The sequence below is a fragment of the Brachionichthys hirsutus genome, chromosome 2 (genome assembly GCF_040956055.1).
Source record: "Brachionichthys hirsutus isolate HB-005 chromosome 2, CSIRO-AGI_Bhir_v1, whole genome shotgun sequence".
Classification (NCBI taxonomy): Eukaryota; Metazoa; Chordata; class Actinopteri; order Lophiiformes; family Brachionichthyidae; genus Brachionichthys; species Brachionichthys hirsutus.
This window is the reverse complement of record NC_090898.1, coordinates 9,313,016-9,332,838: the sequence shown is the minus strand read 5'-3', so window position 1 is coordinate 9,332,838 and position 19,823 is coordinate 9,313,016. Positions and strand designations below refer to the sequence as shown.

The window sequence follows — 19,823 nt, the reverse complement described above, 5'->3', positions numbered from 1 at the left end:
CCGTGCTATTTTCCACTGAGTCAGTGAGTGACCGGTGACTGGCTGCTCCGGCTAATGATGAGATTCACATGTTTTTACGCAGGTTATAAACTGTGTCTTGCAGACAAGGAGTTCCAGGATTCTCGCGGGACCACAGCACACACATCCTTTGCCTGTTCATTTTATGTTTCATTTGTTGACTTTTATGTTATTTATTTTTATACTATTGTGCACTTTGATATTTGCTTACAAATGCAAAGTGCGTTTAAAATGTATTATTATGGTGTTGTCCAAGGGACTGCTCAGGGAGTTTGTGTGTTTGCTCTGACACACGAAAAACTAGAGAAAACATTGATCACAACAGTACCGGTATATGTCATTCAAAAATATGTCTTTATTTTGTTTAACAAAGGACTGTACAGAGACGCTGCAGGGCTGAAAACCACTTTAGGGATCTTTAGATTGTTGTCTATAAATATAATTTCCACAATGCATAAATACATATTTGAAGTCCCTCTTTTATACATTAAAGCAGTATTTCTTAGTTTTTGTATGATACTTTAAGTTCCTGTAAACCAAAAACACACCAACACAGAAAATGTATATGATGTATAAACAAAGAGATCACATACCTTAATTAGGAACAATTAAGAAAATGGCACAATATTTACATACCTTTTAGCGGACCATGCAGGCATGAATTCAATTTCCTATTTCAGGTGCCTTGTTGAATACACAGCAGAGGCTGAGATATTTGCGTGTAGCCAAAATATGTACAACAGTCCCTCTAACACGATTCAAATGTCGTAAAATTTATGAAAATACAGATTGTGATAACTTTGAAGGCCAACTCTTCTGGGAAGGCACTTTTTTTTTGAAACAGTAAACCCTATAAAAACATTAAAAAAAAATACTGTCACATATGAAAAGGTACAATTTTGTAGATAACTGAATAAAAGACTTTACAAATTCATGTGACCTAGTGGTTAACAGGACAGTTAAGCACCAGATGAACAGTCGACTAGAATAATCTATTTTCAATTGGAAAACATCACAAACTTATAAGTTACTCAGCACTTTGAAAAACACAAACTAGCACAGCTATACATCCACGTGTTTCAGCATCACAGTGATGAGGCAAGAAGGGACTTTTTTCCAGCTACAGACCATCAATTAGTGGCACATAAATAAAAATAACTACGGTATTTGGACAAACCTTTTCCCTTCACCTGCGCGAATCAAATTTCAACAGCTGATCACAAACATTTTCTCAGCTGATAAGGACCGACGGCTTTGTTGCAAGTGTGAAAGTTTAACACTAATGCACATGTTGGAGGTCTCGTCACACTTTCGGAGGCCAGGGTTGGTAGCAACGGGTAGCATGTCTCATTAGTCCATGTCATCTTCGTCAAAGGTAGGAGGCTCAAAACTGCACACCTCTTCATAAGTCAATCCTGGACAAAGAAGAAAAAAAGTTCATGATAAAAATAAGTATCAGGGATCCTACATTATCAGCATGGAATATTTTTGGACTTTTCTTTATGTATATTCATTTATTTTACTTGTAGAACAATGCCTTACGTTTCCACTCTTCTATCTCCAGCTCGCGGCTCTCAAAGCTCTGGTCATATGGCTCAGCCTCAGGCTCATCATCTGGATCATGGTACTGAGCAAAGTAGGGGTGAGCGAGAGCCTCGGCAGCTGTTATACGCTTGTCTGTGTCCAGAACCAGCATTTTCTCCAGAAGGTCCACAGCTTTTAAAAAACAAAACACAAAAATGTGATTTCAAATCAATATTACCAATATATAAAAATAAAAAAAACAAATGAAATGTAATAAGTGGAATTCAAAAATAATTTAATTAAATGGGGGGTAAACATTTTCGTTTACCTTGTGGGTTGGCACCAATGAACACATCAGCAAAGTTCCTCTTGGGCAGGTGCTGCAAAGAGCTAATGTAGTTCCTGGCCTTGAAAAATAAAGAGAGTTCATTAAATGTCAGCTTCCTCTCGCAAAGACATGTAAACTACTTTCAGTCGTGCATGTTTCATAACGCTCAGTCCCATTTTTGCACCGACCAAGGGGACTACGTGATTGTTTGTTTTATTTGCAAGATTACCCAAAAGCCTTTGGACGAACTTGTATGAAATCTGCACTTAAGGTGGATCCTAGTAGATCCGAGAGCTGATTGCATTTTGGTGACGATCCAGAAAAGGATCTGGGAATTTTCTATATTATTTAAGATCAATCAATTTATAACATCATAAATATGGAAAGAAAAACGCCTATCAGAAATTACGATAACCTCCTCTATCAAAAGTTCTTCAAAGTCCTAGAAACAAGGAACATAACGTTTCAAGTACAGTACAAGTTCTGTTTGTTACCTCAAATACATGTGCTGCTGATAACCAGATCTATCCGGCAGCAAAACTGATTGATATATTGCTGTGATCTAATTAAATGCTACGGGAGGATGTTTGGTCAAAACAGTTTAAGCTACAGATTTTTAATTTAGCAAATAATATAAATGAAAAACAAAACGAAAAAAACATGCAAATACCCAAAACGTGTGGCAAAAATAGAGGCGACCACAGAACAAGTACGTCACGCAAAACACGCTGTTAGTAGTAATTATCCCGCGGCTCATACTGAGAGGCTGTTTAAGTACCGCTCAAGTACAGAAACATCTTTGCCACAAGAGTTCAGTCACTTGTGGAAGTAACTGCTACAATCACATGCAGCAAGTGTGTCAGACGCCACACAAATACTTTGATTAAGTATTTGTGCATTGTGTGATCAACGCTTCTCTGCTTATTGCCCCAGTCTGCTGTGGTGGTCCAAAGAAGAAACTGGTTCCCGCTCACCTCGTGGCTGGGCATCCTGTTAATTAGAGATGCTGGGGGTGTTCCTGTCAGACGCATTATCTGCTGAAGTTGGTTTATATCTATGAAGCTTGTGTCAAGGGGAGTATAGCAACAGGGTGGAGTTGGTTAAGAAGCCCCTTTTCAATTAAACTCTGTTGGCCAAACTCCAAATATCTAGTATATTACGAGGGAAAGCAAAAATAAAACTTTGAAACAAGAACAAGAAAAAGCAAAAAATAATAATCGGAAGATGACTTATCCCACAACATTCCCCAAAACACTGTACAACAACGGCATCAGTCTAAGAAAACTCCACTCTAGCTGGCGTATGGTACTGTGTGCTTTGGATATCCAAAGCTGTGAAAACGCATTGAACCCATTCGGTTTCTTTCATTTCCGTTTATCTGATAAGAACCTGTGTCAGATCTTCATACATAAACAAAGGCGATCTGGATCGACACAAAAATCAAGTTTTAAAAGATTATTTTTATCTAAGGATTTTCAAAAACCTAAGCCAGCATTGAGCAAACATGTTGTCCAGCTGAATAGAATAGCCGGTCGGCACGACGGCACAGGGGATAGTGCCGTTACTTTACACCTAGAAACTACTGGGTTCGATTCCTTTTCGGAGTTTTTATATTCTCCCCGTGTATGCGTTATGTTCTCTCCGGGCTCTCCGGCTTCCTCCCAACACCGAAAACATGCAAGTTAGGTGAATTGGTTATGCCAAATTGTCCGTAGGTATGTGAATGATTTATTTATCAGTCTCTGAAAAGACAAACATACTTTCAACCATATGCACACATAATTTTTATTTAAAATATGGGCCTGACAGCTAAAAGCCTCATTCCTGCCATTTGGAATTGGCTCTGCTCTGCTTGGATATTTATTTTTTGGTTCAAAGTACCTGCTACTTACATTTTGGCACCTCTGTTGAGCTTGCAAAAAAAGGCTGCGCATGTACTAAAAGGTACAAGCAGCATAGAAGCATTGAGAACCGATTGCTCACTGGCATGCAAAGCTCAAACCAATGCCCAAAATGTGCAAACAGCCACGCTACTTTTTCTGCAATAAAATAATTCCTATATTGAGGTTGTTGCTGTTTTTGGCTGAGGAGAGGCACATGGGAGGCGCATCAGATTGACTGCTGCAGCGTCATTATAATTATCAGTTTACACTAAGGCAGTACTGTGTAAAAAATATATATATATTTTGACCTCCGGGACGACAGAGGTTATATTCTTATTGTGGCAAACATATACAAATATTCACCCATTTAAAGAGGCGGGTCTCAGGTACGAAACATGCCGTGAGTTAGGTAGTTTCTTCACAGCAGAGACATATTTGGATTAGGAAGCTGGTTAGAGATAAAACGTGTGTAACATTGTGAACTCACAGACTCGGAAGATATTTTCATCAAGAGCTCCGGTTCTGGTGTTCCGACGAGCAGCATGATAAGATTCAACTGATCAATGTCTACCGGTACACGGTAAAGGAAGACCAGATGCTGAACAAGGGAGAACTTGTTTTCTGACCAGTCAGTCTTCACTCTTAACTGTGCCACTTTAAAGTCATCCGTGACCATTCACCATATTTGTCTTACATTTCACAGACAAGAATGAGATTCAGGAAAGTCCGCAAGGAGAAGATGAAGTGTTTGAAGTGCAAAGCTGACAAAAAAACAGAGAGGCAGCGGACAGCCATGTTTTACAAGTCACTCAGAAGGCGGCCCAATAGTCTGCGACACTGGCAGAGGGACAGAAAGACAAATAATCCTACACAAAGACTGGCAGCGATGCAGAAAAACAATGGACACTGTTGGTTCAGCGCAAGAAGAGTTGAAGCACGCCAATGTAAACATTACAGCAAATTACATGTGGCAGGTCAAGGGAAGGGTGATACAATGTGTGTTCCAAGCAGGAATGATGTTGCAGGAGAGGAGCAGGAAAAAACAGATTTTCTTAACAGCAAGGAGAAGAGAGACATTTCAGATCCATTTCTACCTCTATGATAGAATAAAGAGATATCAATGTGCTTAACCTTCTCGATTTGTAATGCAACTTGTTTGTCAGCCTCCACAACCACAGGACCCCCGAACACACTGAATGAAAAGGATACGATCGGTACCAGGAAAAAGAGTTCTTCCAGTGAGGAGCTCTGCCATGATACAACCCACTGACCAGATATCCACTGAAACACAGAAAAGCAGAACACGTACATTTAAAACGGCTCTTCTGTCATGGTGCACACGGCAGATGCAGAAAAGTCAGCATGGAAGAGCAAAGAAAAATCATCTACCCGTCATGTTGTAATGCATCCAGTTCAGCATGATCTCTGGGGCACGGTACCAGCGGGTAGCCACGTAGCCAGTCATCTCATCATCAGTGTGCCGTGCCAAACCAAAGTCCAAAATCTAAGAGCAATTTAAGCACAACAGATACCAGAAACGTTTACAAAACATCCACATTTGAGGACTAAATGTCAAATTAGTGGAGCGCTTCACTGACCTTTAGCTCACAGTCTTCATTCACTGCCAGATTGCTGGGTTTCAAATCCTGAAAACACAAGTTTAAAATTGTGTAATATCAATTTAGTACCAACCATTCATCTGTAAATTTGTTCTGGAGAAACATTCCTAGTTTTCACAAGGAAAATATTCTGCCCCTTTTTGGTTAACATTAAAATACAAAAAGCTTTAACATCATACAACATTAAACTTTTCATTTGTGACTTTTCTGCCCCCCCCCACCCAGGATCAGGGACACAGCTGTGAACATCATACAGAAATCAAACAATGCACTTACTCTATGAATGATGTCTGCTGAGTGGATATACTGCAGAGGGATGGAGGAGAGCATTTCCATTAAATTACAGCAAGCCAGAGATCAATATTTTGCTTTGAGATACGAGTATTTTTTTCTGTTGTTTGACACGTAAATCATTAACACAAAAAATAAAGAAATACATTTTATATCCAAATACACACTCTGGATACTAGATCAACTCAATATGTGCTGATATGGAGAAATCAACCTCTAATCATAGCTGAATGATAACAGAATAACGTTAAAATTATATTAGTTCTAAACTCTAAAGTGTTTAAAATTAAAGACAGTCAGATAAGGGTAACACAGTAATCCTGTCTTGGCCAGAACATCAAGGTCAATCCAAGCAGTGGCCTCCTGTGGTCGTACCACAGTAATTTTAGTAAATAATACAAATAAACATACGACAAATATCAAACTATTCCATGAAAACCTCACCTTTAACCCTCTGAGGATTTGATATATGAGGAACTGGACATGGTCATCTGTGAGCTTCTGACATTTCACTATGTTGTTGAGATCTGCTCCCATTAAGTGCGTCACAAGGTACCTGTCATCCATAGAAGAGTGACATCACAGTTAAAAGAGAAAAACAGAAGGCACATCACGGCTCTCGTTTCATAGAAAGCCAGAAGTAAATATATATTTTTTTTTTATAGGACATTTGCAGTTTTACCATTTTTTCCCACAGTCACTTGCAGCTTGAAACTAATTCCCCATATGGCGAGGCGGTTTTAAACTGGCTTAGCTTTCTTTTTATAGTGGGTTTCCCCCCCAGAGCCAATGAAAGGCCAGACCCCTCACAAATAAAACACAATTTAACAGCAACTCTGGATACATGGGCTTAATGGAACTGCATCAGCGGATACTTCAAATCTAATCCCAGGGCTGTTCCAAAAACAGGCTTACGGGTCGGATGCAGGAGCAGAATCCGACGGTCCAAAACAAACGGAGCCATGCGCCACTCGGTCAGTCCGCAGCGCGACATACTCGGTTAGTGAAAACCATTCTAGCCACATGCTGCAGGGTCAGACTTCAAAATAGCACCCGATCACGCTTGAAATGGTTCTCAGCAGCACACAGCGATACACAAACACTCCAAAGTTCCCCCCCGCCTTGAAGGTGGGGGGGGTGGGAAAGGGATATAAATAGTGGCCTCTGTTTTCCTCTCTCCTAAAGAATCGGGAGTATGGCGGGAGTTCTGCGGAGTCTCACCACAGTGCTGCGACTCAGCCGGTATTTTTAGAGCAGTGCGGAACCACATTTGCAGCACCTGCATGTCTGAGATTGGTTTTCCTTGACGCAGTACATTCAGAACGCGTGTTCCGTCTGAGCAGAAGGGCGGATGAGAAGAGCCACGTTCCCATCTGATAAACCGTGATTGCGCCTCGTAGTGTTTTCCCCCAAACAGTGTGGGAAAAAGGGCACGAGTCTCAGTTTCAACATCAGTGACCCATTATTCTCTCCCTCCTTCCCTCAGGACTCCCAGTCACACACTTTGCATGTGTTACTCTCTTCTAGATCTGAATAACTAAACATAAATTACAAAGCCAACACGACTCAAACACTGTTTTCCACAATATAAGCTTGGGAAAAAAAGATTGCAAGAATTTACCTCACTCCAATTTAAAAAGAAAAACACACGTCAGCTGATTTTGTCATGATACGAATATTTTTCTGGGAAACCAACTTCTCAGAATCCAACCCAATTTATTATTGGCCCAAAATAATCGGAACAATTCCCAGTTAGGCCTGAGGTGTTTCAGATCCCTCCGTATCTCCCCCCCCAAACAACAATGACATGCTGTGTCTGATAGCTCTGCTTCAGGCTTAGCAGGAGGGAGGAGGAGCCGGGGACCAGATTAGGGAAACCTGCCAGCAAGCATGTTAGGTTCAGTGAATAAAGAAAGACATTCCACAACCCACGGGAGAGGCAGCATGCTCGTCTGATGACTGAGCCACCACCTAGCGGGGTTCACTTCCCATTCGTAAACAGCTTTCAGCATCAAAAAACGAGCGGCAACAGCAAAGCAGAACGGCCTCACAAAGCCTGAAAGCAGAAGGCAGACGGAAGGGCTTCCAGTGATTAAACAGCTCATGTTGTAAGAGAGCGGAGCGTCTAAGAAATTCCAGTGGGCTCCACTCCGTCGAGCCAAGCTGGACCGCGTCCAGGTGTTTCCCCACCTCGGGATTGTCAGTTGCTGAGAAATGCAGGGCTGCAGTTTAGAAATAGTTTGTTTTCCTGTTTAGATTCTGCAACAGTGTCGACGAAGCAACGCTTAACCCGAGGACAATTACGAGCTGGAAATGAAGGCGACATATTTCACTTACACATCAGTGAATTCCTTCAGACATGTAGCAGGGGTGAAGACATCCAGGAGGCCAATCACCTGCAAACACACACGCACGGCATCGAGTGAACACTGCGCAGCACATGCACGCTAGTGAAACCTGTGCAGCAAGCAGACGGAACAAAGGAGGGAGAAACAAGTCGACTCACGTTTTCATGCTTCATGTGCTTCAGCAGCCGCAGCTCTCTGTACGTCCTCTTGGCGTGGATGATGGACTGAAATGGCCGAGAGAGCTTTTTCACGGCTACCTTCAAAACGGTTTTCATGTCGTATGCAGAACTGTTAAAAAGTGAAGAACATACAGGCTGAAACATCAATCGCCAACAGCACGCATATCAAAGCAAGCCTCCTTACATATGACACGCAGCATTAATTGACCAAAATAATAAATAAAAATACTTCAAACGAGCACAGAAAACAAGCATGTGATGCCTAAGTTGATGAAGAAGAAACATTTCTGTTCAGAATGGTCTGATTATACTCGAAATTAAAATCCAGTGCCGAAAGAGCTGCTCAAGGGGGGAGGAAAATAGTAGCATCAGCAGAAATGTCTTCTCTCAGCAGAGTAGGAACAGTCTGCAGTTTGTTCTCTCCTCTAAAAGGCTGACAAAGCCGAAAGGTTCCTCCTTTTGAGGTCACAAACTGAGAAAGAGGAACTTTTGTTTTAACAACATTTAGCCATTGCTATCGTACAGCTGCTGCAACTCCAGAGTGGATCATGGTTACGCCAACATCCAGTCATTGGCATCTATAATCAGCCTTTTTTGTTGCCTGTGTCTTAATACAGATAGAGGCACACGTGCCAAGTTGTTATATAATGGATATATTTCAAAACAAGATCTAGTAACAAGGAATAGTAACCAAGAGGGAAGAAGAATACAAATCAGAAAAGACAAGACATCTGCTTCCCAGATTAAGAATTCTGTGATCAAAAACAGAAAGAAAGAAAAGAAAATATGAATATTTTTAAATACTCATACACACCAGTTTACAATATTTCCCTGAAACACATATTCATGCAAGGTAATTACAATGTGGAACATTTGCCCCCCCCCCCCCCCACACACAGTGGCATTTTGTAGAAACCAGAGTTGCACCAATTCGTTTTTATTTACAGATAATGCAGATTTGTTTCAGCATACTGTATATACTTTCACATAAGAGCACGTCATCATTGCCCAACCAAATTTTTTCCATCTACTGGCCCATTGTGCTGTAAAAACTGGGATTGTAAAGTTTACTGGGGGGGACAAATAGATCGCTAGACCGACAAACAGAGAGAAAGACAGTGGAGGCTTCAGTGCACGGAGGCACTGGTGAGCAGAGCAGTAATCTGACCAGCAACAGATTATCCCATCGCCCAGCAACAGCACAGCTGTCGTCTCCCATTTGCAAAACAAACATCTGCCCACGAAAGTGAACAGCTGACAAGGTCATGTCTTACATATAGTAAAAGTGCAATTTATTTAATCACCGCACCAAATTTACACTTATGCCAATCTGCTGATTATACAGTGCAAGTAATATTTATCATTTTTGAGATATCAGAGTCATTCAATCATCCTAAAATGTAAATAACAAAAAAGCATGAAACATGACATTCAATGAGGATTAAATGTATTTTTAAACGTGTGAAATAATATATGTGAATATGCCACATTATTCAATGGAAATCATTTTAAAGGGGTCCATCTGCATGAACTTCTTAAAAGCCAGGCAGCGGGTTTTCTTGTTATTGCTGCTCCACCTTGCTCGTCAATAAGCGGACCAGCCACCAAACTTTAGCATTCGCGAGCTAAGGCCTCGCCTAAATGAATGGAGTTTGCGTTGGGGTGAATCAGCTAACACAAAACAAGATGAGCATGTACCTCACGGATCCGTACGCGCCAGACCCAACGGCGGACAGGTTTTGGTACCTCTCCGGAACTTCCCAGATTGTCTTGTTGACGTCCTGCCGATAAAACTTGGGTCTTTCTTCGTGCGACATTCCTGCAGAACGGGCTGACCACCGACTTTGAGCTGCCTGCGTTGAACTTTCCTCGAAGTTACAAAAAGTTAAGACGGAGAAGAGCAATGAAATATTCGCCGTAGTTTAAGAACTTAAAGAAATTGCTCGAGTTAAATGGGCTGCCTCTTCGTAAAACATTAGAATCACTGCGTGCTAAACACACACGTTTCCAGTCTACTTTAACGCAACGTGAATTGCGTGAGGCGGGACTTCCGCTTCTAAACAAAGTTTCTTGCGCTGTGATTGGTCGACGTCTGGCAGACGCTCGGAAAAACGCTTCGAAGTTCGGAACCACGCGTCTCAAAGGAAGAGGTGCTTTTGTTTCACATTACCTCTACTATGGAAAGAGCAGTGCAAATATTGTTGTTTTCAACGTTTATCTTGATGAGAAGTTAATGAAAACAAAATCCTACATATACAGTTCTTCAGGGGCGGGGCTTGCGAACAGGCAAGCCAGGAAGTTGCTTGGAGCCCCGGCCAATGGGAGGGCTCCTTAGGGCTGCGTCCGGTCTGCCCCCACCCCACCCAACTATATAATATAATATATCAACCTGTTTATTAATTTATCTTATCATTATAAAACATAAAAATCTCATAAATGGATGAGCATCTAAAGTTTTTATTTGATTACTTTCAATTATATCGTTGTTAGTTGTGTCGACATCCAGTTTACACCTTTCTAAATTAAGTCAGCTAAAAAAAACAAAGCGCCTAAAATACAGTAGCAAAAATCATGAAATAGTCATTATAAGGTAAAGTGATTTAAATATTGTATTTTTATGTTTTCTACTAAGTTCATGAAAAGCACCTAAATGCAGCATTAAAGCAACGTTGCAATTTTCTAGGAATGTGTTTTATTGTAGAAAATGTCCTTAGATAAAGCAAGTTCATGTCATAATGTTATTCAGCTTTAACATTATCAAAAGCTATTACATATTGCTCCTAAATGTCATAAGACTGAACTGGGTAAAACAAAAAAAGAGAGAGAGAAACAAATAAACACACAAAAAAGCACTAGTTATTTTGTTAAAAATGTTCACAGTCTCATGTATCTACAACAGTTGTAACTTTTGTCTTATATAAATTTTAAATACACCATGTTTGAAAATCCCCAATATGCAGGCTATTGCAGTATTAGGTTTTTGGCAGCATAACATATTTAATAAATAAAATCAATTGAACAGCCTCCGTTTTTCCGAGATGCCATCTTTTAGAGTAGTGTTGATGTCAAAGAGTATACTGTATGTAAGATTTAGCATTGCCTCTGTGCGTCGGTAAAAGGATAAATTCATCTTATAAATTAAGCATCATCTGAGTCTTCCTCCTCCCTCAGCCGGTGTGAAGATGATGACTTCAGTGGCACTGAGTCAAATCCATCTGATGTCCTCTGAAAACACATTGAGAAGAACCGTGAAAAGTTGCCATGTACATGGCTTAAATATGTTTACACACTCTGGGGTTGCTGACCTCTCGTGAATAGGATTTAACTTTGGTGAAGAAGGATTTCTTGTTAAGGTACGTGATGTCATCCTCAATGTCCTCTCCCTCCATTATTGCACAGCTGTCAGCAGTGGGCAGCTCACACTCCTTGCCCCCAGAGGTCATCATCAGCTTTGTGTATTTATACTGTAACCTTCACAAAGAGAAAAAAGGGATTCACCTTTTCTCAATATAAATTTCAGATTTATTCTTTGGGTTTTATATACTACTAAAGCTTAAAGTTTGGCATTTATCATATTTTTATTAGCATGACATATCAGTGCCACAACATGAAATAAAAACGTTAATTAGATGTAATTCTCACTTGCGTGTCTTTTTCCAAAAATAGCAGCTAATGCTGATGAGCAGGATCGCTGCGACGGTTCCCGTTGAAACACCAAATTTGAGCCAAAAATCCAGAGTCACACAAGCGTTCACTTTTTGTGCAGGTAGTGACTCTCCACCGTGACAGAGCAGCGGCTGCTGCCACACATACGTGGTTTTCTGAAACACAACACACAGTAAAACATGGATGTTCCAGTGCTTCATTTTATTTGTATGACCCTTCCAGGATACAAGAATCTGAATTGCCATGCAAAACGCAAAATTAACTTTGTCTTTATTTTACAATTGTAATAATATTTTTTCTGTAGTCCAGTTTGACATTTTTAGCATATTTCTTAATAGACCTGTGATGGATTTGTGGGGTTTGTAGCACTTACCTGTATTCCCTGGATGCAAGCGCTCACAATTTCTCTGTAGTGGTTTTTGGTGCAGAGTGGACATCCATGCTGACTCTCCCATAGAAAATGGAAAGTACAACCATCACACGTCCCCTCTGAACAATTACTGCAGAAAAAACCAAGATGAACCAGACTGTTTCAAGGGGGGTGGTATATTTATATATGTCTGCCTTCGTTCACGCTCACTTGCTCAACCACACACTCTCAAAGCAAAAGCTGAGCTTTGTCAAAGGGAAATATACCTGGGAAGTTTGATGAGATCTTTAGCAGTCACCGTTGGATTGCATCTCATTCTGATGGTGGCTGACCTGCCCTCTTTACAAGCTTGAGTCTTCTCACTGGATCTGGAAACATCCAAACATAAGAAACAAAAATAAATATTAGGCATTCTCTTTTCAGAATGAAAGTTTGGCATCAAATCTAAATATTAAAACACAGATTTCCTTTAACTCAAAGGCATCTTACTGCATGAAAACGACATATACAAGAAGCTGAGCTCTCGTTTACTTGTAATAGAATGTGATGTCTGGCAGGCCGGACACAGAGGGAAACAGCCAACTTGGAGAGGTGATGTTCTTCAGGGTCGCATCAGTGGTCACACCTTCACAGGCAACATACAAACATGATAAACACAACAATGTGAGGAAGCAGTTGCAACAGTCTTTGCTAGGAAAGCCCACAAACATTTTGCCACAGGCTGCATATGCATACACAGATGTGATCCACGAGGTTTCCCTCCTTTCAACCTTTTGTTGGAATTGTTTGCTTTAAATTAGAACTACGCTTTAACGCAGGAAACTACGGCTATGTAAGGTTAGCACTTTGTAAAGGTTGAAACAGTTACAGTGTATGTAAATGCTCCAGCAAGAAAAACGTTTTTTTTGTTTACCAGGTCTACTATTATCTACGTTTAAAAATGGAAACATTGAGAAATCTGAAACATTATATGCAAATTAGCAGGGTTTTTATCTTATTTTGATAATTCCATAATCAACTGGGCTCCAGCACCACCCATGATCTGCAAGGCGGATAAAGAGGTTGTAGAGACAATTGAGGTCGTTTCATCTACAAGAAGATGGATGGATGGATGGATCCCACACCCAAGCAGGCTATGTTCAAAATAAGAACAGAAGAGCAACAGAAGAATTACTCATCCGTACCGACGAGTGAGTCTCCGATCAGGACGGGCTGTGCGGAGACCATGCTCTTACTCCTGATTTCAGAGGGAACCACAGTGGACTGACAAATGTAGCCTTTGACCTCTCCCCCATTTTCTGTTACATTGTCCTTACAGGTAGCTGGAACTCTGCCCTGCAGGACGGACACAGCACGTTAATAATTTAACAAAATGTTGATTTAAATAAAAAAAACAAACACCGTACTTCACCTCTTTTCCACAGAGTCCCAAAATGAAGCTGTGGAAATATCTCACACCCCTGCTGGTGAAGCGAGGGTTGCTGTAGACATTGGTAACGTTGGAAAGAGGAGAGAAGTCATAGTGCAGCAGCAATCCACCTGTCGACTTCACATCCAGCGTACAGTCACTGAGACACGCTGTGTAGGCCTTAAGGGAGAGACATAAAATATAGCATTTGTAAGTTGATTAACCCAATCTTATTCATTCATGAATTATATATTGTTTCTTTAAAACACATACACACACAAGTGAAAGCAATAGGAAAAGGATTTTGGTTACATTTATCTTTTACCTTGTTTCTTTTTGTGTTTGGCCCACATTGAACGCATGCAGCCTCTCCAACAGGTTGATCGGCTCTGATGAAGGAGTTTGGTGGGCAGCTCTGACACGCTCCCGTCCCGCTGACCATGTAGTGTCCCGGCGGGCAGGGAACGCATGCAGATCCAGCGTTAGCAGAGCCCAGGGCACACTGGCGACACTGAGCGGCCACACCTCCAATCACATTGGTGATGTGGATGGAGTAAATCTTTGCAATATCCGTGCTGTATTTCCTCTCCTGAAGGGAGAGAAGAAGAAAAAAGGATCTCATTCCACTGCTTTTCCTTTTACATGCAATTGAATGGCCTGAGCTGCTGAGGTGTCTTTGATTTAATCGAAGTGGAGACACAGCTCCAGACTGCCCTCCAGAGGTCAGCGCACCAACTGGTGTTGAACTCACTGAAGGTGTGAAAACTCATGGTGATAACAGAACCAGATGTGATTCTACAGTCAGTTATAACTACTTGTAGTGGTGATTTAAAATGTTTACTGTCTCCAATGCATCTTTGCAAACCCTCATTCATTATATAAAACATTACCTGGTCACCCAAACATTTATATTGGCCTGTATGTATCAGGCTTGCTGTGTTACTGTAGTTCTTAAAGTCAATCTTTTTACACTATCTGATATGAGCTTTAAAAACCAGAACTGACAAAGCGTACAAAGTCTAAAAAATATACAGCACGAAGCTGTAAAATGGAGAGATCCTTTACAGAGATCATGCGATTAAGGGAGTGAGCCTGTTTTAGGTCGGGTGTGATTCTGGGACGTGATTGCATCTCACCACACTAAACTCCTGTGTTCTTTGAAATGTCCAGGTGAAACTGGTGCTGCTGTTTTTCTGGATCAGGTAGGAGTACGACTGCTTGCTGTTGCTGCCTGTCCATTCTTCCACTAAGTCATTATTCCATTTATTATAGCCCTGCAGAGAAGCACAAATTATGGATATTTCTCATCACCATTTTTTTTTTGGTGCAGGAATCTTTGAGCATCAGAAAAAAAATGGCTAAATATTTTTCCTCACCGCCAGGAAATATAATTTGCAGTTGGCCGTACACTTGGTCTCAAAAACGAAAGTGATGCGCGATAAGTCGCTCCTGTCGCTGTCTTTGGCCATTGATCGAGGCAGCCTGTGGAAAATTTGTTCGTTCAGCTTCTCCAGCTGTTTACAAAGTGCTTTTAAAAAATGTGTTTGACTTCACCTGTATCCAGGAACATTCAGTGTGAGCATCAGGTAGTCTGTATCCCGATCGCCAGGGGTGGTGTAAATATACTCTCCAGCCACCTCCCATGCTGTCATCACAAATAAATAAATCAATAACCAGCGTTGGTGTCGTGTTTCTCACAAGGCAGACACGCACACAGTAACTGATGTGGACACGTATGCAATCTGATCGTGGCTGGGTATTCCTATGAAGGATCATAATTGCATAATTGTGGGACTGTTGGTTATTAACAGTCCCATTGCATTGAGAAATGTTTGAGTTGGTTATTGCAGAGTTGTGATAAATAGCATATAAAAAAAAATACAAGGTTGAAGAAATTGGCTTCTATCTGTGTATAGACAGATGCTTTATTTCTCTTTGTCCTTAATGTCCTTTCTCTGGTGTTCATTTATGTGTCTCACCTGTGCTGTGTTCAGTGTGGATGAACTCTTGATGGAAGATGATGCTCCTCATGTTGTCTGGCATGGTGTTCCACCATTTGTACATGAACTCCAACTCTGGCTCTGTGCCAGCAGGGCACTTGGCACAAACTGTGAGGTAAGACTTTGAAATTAAATCAAGTGATATATGTATTAAACATATATAAATGATGGCACCTTCATGGGACGAGAGCTCAGATTCAAAAACTCCAAGATCAAAACAAGGCTTCAACACAATCCATTTACAATAGCTTTACAAATATATATATATATATATTGTAGATTAGCTTTAACTAAAATCACAGTCTACAAGATATTTCAAATTACATTCCTGGAACATTCACTAAGGAACATACAAAGTAAAGACTCTTAGTATACAGATTTCTGCACCTGTTCCATTTGAGTAGAAATCTTTTTCACAGGGTTCACAGGCGGAGGAATTGGTGACAAAGAATCCTGGGTTACATGGAGGACAGGCCTCCTTCGTCCCTGATGCAGACAGCTCCACAGATCCCTCTACAGTCTCACTGCATATCTTAGGCTCAATCCACTTGTACATCAACTGGGTCTGAAACACACACACACACACACACACACACACACACACACACATACATACACACACAGCGAGCCAGCCATGAACACTTGAAAGAAGCTACCAGCAGCACACAAAATCGACCCTGATGATTCAAATTTACAGAAAACTTAGTTTCTGCTGAATCTACTGTCTCCGTGCATGTCCTATCTTTCTCTAGATTACCTTTCCCTCAGAGTCACATGGAGTGTGTGTGTAGAAGTAATCACTGTTTGCACACGCAGGTCTCAGTTTGCAGCTCCCTGAACCAGTCCCTGGAGAAAAAAACCAATAAGCAAGCCAAGGGGAACATTATGATCCTGTGATAAGACAGGCTTTCAGCACCTTGCGAGCATTAAATGTTGTATTTGGGTGTAAATATATTTGCATGTGTATGCGGAAAAATGTAAATACTTAATGCTTGTAAATTTAGACAAAATGGAAAAATGATGAAACCTTAAAGAGTCTTTGTTACGAGTGGTCTTAGCGGATACAGTATCAGAAATGCCGGCAATCATACCAGCATATTTGTCTTGGTCGCACTGTTGGCAAACGGTGGCGCCTTTGTTGGAGTATGTTTCGGCAGGGCACGGAGTACAGCGTGCAGAGCCGGGCTTTGCACTGTAGGTGCCAGGTTTACAATGAAAGCACTCCGATGTGTAGGCCACCCCTGACAGAAAGCCATTAGTCAACTTGGAATCATTAACAGGAAAAGGAGCTGGAAAAAAACACACACAACTTCACTTCAAAGCATGGCCGATAATTTACCTGAGATGGCAATGTTTCTCAACATCACAGGTTTGATGGCAGTGCTCTGCAGAGTATACGCTGTGGTTCTCCAGTACAGGACATTGTTGCCACTGTTCAGCTCAACCTGCACGCAGTAGAGGTAAACAAGCAAGGGAGAAAAGAGGTGACAGAAAAAAGAATCAAGATGGCTTCCAGTGTCAGAAACCCCAACAACCAGAAGCCAGCAGGTTTGATGAAGATTCAAGACAAACCTTATGTTTATTCCAATTTGTGTCAGAGATCTTCATCCATCGGCTTTCTGAGTCTGTAGACTGACACTGGTCATTCTGAATCTACAAGAGGAAGAAGAAGAAGAAAAATATTCCTTCACAACGTCTTTGTAAATACAAGTGTATTGCTTTTAAAATACTCACAAAAAACTCAAAGTAGATGCTGTTGTCAGGGTAGAAATATTCAAAGGACACAGTTCCAGGTTTCTTCAGGTTCACAGCATAGAACAGTGTTGAAGTGCACTCGTCTGTATTTGAGGCGATGTAATCTCCCTTTGGTGTCCAGGTTGAGCTGGAGGAACGTCGACAGTAGAAAAGAGTCATGAAGCAGAGTTTTGACTGATGAATGAAACCCAAAGCTCTGACACTAACTTAGAGCAGTCTGTGTGGACGTCCTCGCCATTCGTGGTTACGCCATGAGTTATAAAACCAGTTGGCAGACTTTCCCACTCATCAAAGGACACGCCGGTGCCAAGAGAGTGCGTGCCAGCAGCGCACTTCTGGCACTGCTGTGACTGCATGTCAAGGAACTCGCCCTCACTGCAGGAGAAGGCTACAAGAGAGGAAGTAGAGTAGAGCAGAGGACAGGCAATATATCTGAAAGTTGTCATTAATAATTAGCAAAGAAGCCATGTTAAAATAAGTGGCTAAACTGTGGTATTTATTATTCACACAATAAAATTAAATTAAAAGAAACTTCACCACAGTGAGTGCCTTGGACCGGATCTGGAAGGCCTGTGCATGTGTCAGCTTTGTTTGGAACGGCCACCCTCCACCGTGACCCAAGCACGTCACACTCTGTGTATTCAAAGTGATAATCTGACTGCAGGGACAAAACACAGATGTGAGTTTCACATGGCTAGATTAAAGAAAAGAAAAAAAAACTTCCATGCATCAAATTTGTCACCTAGAAGCACAAAACATGCATTTCAATAAAACATCATATGTATAAGTAGCATGCAGGGGGGGAGGGGGGCTGGAGCTGTTAAAGGAGGCCACTGTAATGTTTTGTACCTTCAGAGTTGCTATTCAGACCCAGGCAAGCCTCTTTTCCAAATAATTGTGACTAATATTTGTCTAGTAAACCATCTAAGTGTTCTAATCTTAGTCATCAAGGATGTGCTGCAGACTCCCTTCAGGGTTTATTTGTTTAGCCAAGGGGAGGGAGAATTGCTGATTCGTCGGGTCCTTTTGTAAATATGTGACTTCATTGTAGTCACAGGAGTTTGGAGACAGTGGGAGCTCAGGTGCAAATGCGTGGCTATGTTGGATTATCTTACTTTAACACCTTCTGGAAATCCTTAATACTTAAGTGGCTGAAAAGGACAATCCCACTTATAGGCTATGTCGTTTTGGATCGTGAGACACAATATTTTCTTCGTGATCTGACCTCTGCTGAATGCACGTCTGTTGAAGAGTTCATTCTTGGCCTGCGTTCGATCAGTATTCCGAGGGACGTTGCTCGGGAGACTTATCCAAGCCCACACATGGCCTTGATGAGATTAATATTGAGAGAAACACAGCAGCAGATGGACTCCACTGGGCCTGTGTTTTTCAGGCTCTAGGTAGGAGGAGCCATTGCAAAAATGCATCAAACTAGACTTGTGCTGTAACTTAATCACATCCCTTTAAGCAAACATGAGGAAACCAAGGCAACCGGACATAATGACCACTGTGCCTCATGGTCATTGGTGTGGCATGGAAAACAAATGCACTGGAAAACAGCTGGTCCCCGAGTCTCCCCAAAATCATCAACAGCTAAAAGCCCTGTACACTCCAAATATAAAATGATAGGTCACCTTTCCCTCATAGCGCTAATATCTGATGTCTTAAGAGTATTCTGATAAGAGAGAAATGTTCTGACGATTGTCAAACACTGCGGTTATGCAAATTGAAGACACACACAGAAGGCTGAGAACATGGAGGACGATGTAACATATGGAACTACTTGAGCACTGAAACAACTAGAGGTAAGTAACGCAAAGTAATTCCGTCATAAATTCCATTTTCTACACACAATATGCGGAAGGTTGATCTATTTTATAAGGGATGTTTTACCCTGTTGGATTTAAATGTTTCATCAGAAAAATTATAAAGGTAAAAACATGTTAACCCTTCACTGAAGTCAAATTTATAAACAGCTTTTGGACAGTTTTCCTTACATTATCAAATATATGCGTATGAGTGAAACGGATTCGCTTTTATGCCAGGCATCATTTTAGATTTTGCTTTATACTGGATTTAAGTTTGAGTTTTCACCTATTACTCATCCATATGCAGTTTACTTTAATAAACCTTTCTATGCACACCTATGAGTATACAGTATCTGAATATTTTTGGATTGGGTTGATATTTATACTTTACAGATAAAGAACAATGGAATAATCCTCACCTCTTTGCACAGGGGCAAATCCGCCGAGGTCTGTGCAAAAAGCAGCCACAGTAACAGGTGGCTCAGGTGCAGCAGGCCTCGGTGCACCATCGCTGCTGTCGGTGATGGAGTGGTGGAGGCGGAGGTGCACAGGGTTGACCTGCGCCCTCAGGTGCTCCCGCCCCGCGTCTGGAGGTGCGGCTTCACTCCAACATGTGAGCAAATACA

At 41.3% G+C, this 19,823-nt stretch overlaps 2 protein-coding genes across 2 annotated transcripts; both read right to left on the bottom strand.

Moving 5' to 3' along the window:
- Positions 1 to 353: 353 nt before the first annotated feature.
- On the bottom strand, positions 354 to 10,131 carry mapk14a (mitogen-activated protein kinase 14a). Its single transcript, XM_068743988.1, has 12 exons — positions 9,889 to 10,131; positions 8,170 to 8,299; positions 8,001 to 8,059; positions 6,108 to 6,219; positions 5,649 to 5,678; positions 5,352 to 5,399; positions 5,143 to 5,257; positions 4,963 to 5,034; positions 4,241 to 4,320; positions 1,871 to 1,949; positions 1,561 to 1,734; positions 354 to 1,433 (listed from the first exon to the last, which is right to left on the bottom strand). Exons 1-12 carry the CDS (start codon positions 10,005 to 10,007, stop codon positions 1,369 to 1,371), a joined length of 1,083 nt encoding a protein of 360 aa, XP_068600089.1. The 5' UTR covers positions 10,008 to 10,131; the 3' UTR covers positions 354 to 1,368.
- Positions 10,132 to 10,878: 747 nt separating this feature from the next.
- elapor1 (endosome-lysosome associated apoptosis and autophagy regulator 1) lies at positions 10,879 to 19,706 on the bottom strand. Its single transcript, XM_068743964.1, has 22 exons — positions 19,617 to 19,706; positions 17,927 to 18,047; positions 17,597 to 17,777; positions 17,369 to 17,516; positions 17,207 to 17,287; positions 16,974 to 17,079; positions 16,726 to 16,875; positions 16,392 to 16,480; positions 16,022 to 16,199; positions 15,614 to 15,742; positions 15,189 to 15,279; positions 15,011 to 15,116; positions 14,771 to 14,908; positions 13,960 to 14,223; positions 13,638 to 13,814; positions 13,411 to 13,561; positions 12,758 to 12,851; positions 12,493 to 12,594; positions 12,230 to 12,356; positions 11,833 to 12,011; positions 11,496 to 11,661; positions 10,879 to 11,415 (listed from the first exon to the last, which is right to left on the bottom strand). Exons 1-22 carry the CDS (start codon positions 19,704 to 19,706, stop codon positions 11,329 to 11,331), a joined length of 2,955 nt encoding a protein of 984 aa, XP_068600065.1. The 3' UTR covers positions 10,879 to 11,328.
- Positions 19,707 to 19,823: the final 117 nt, after the last annotated feature.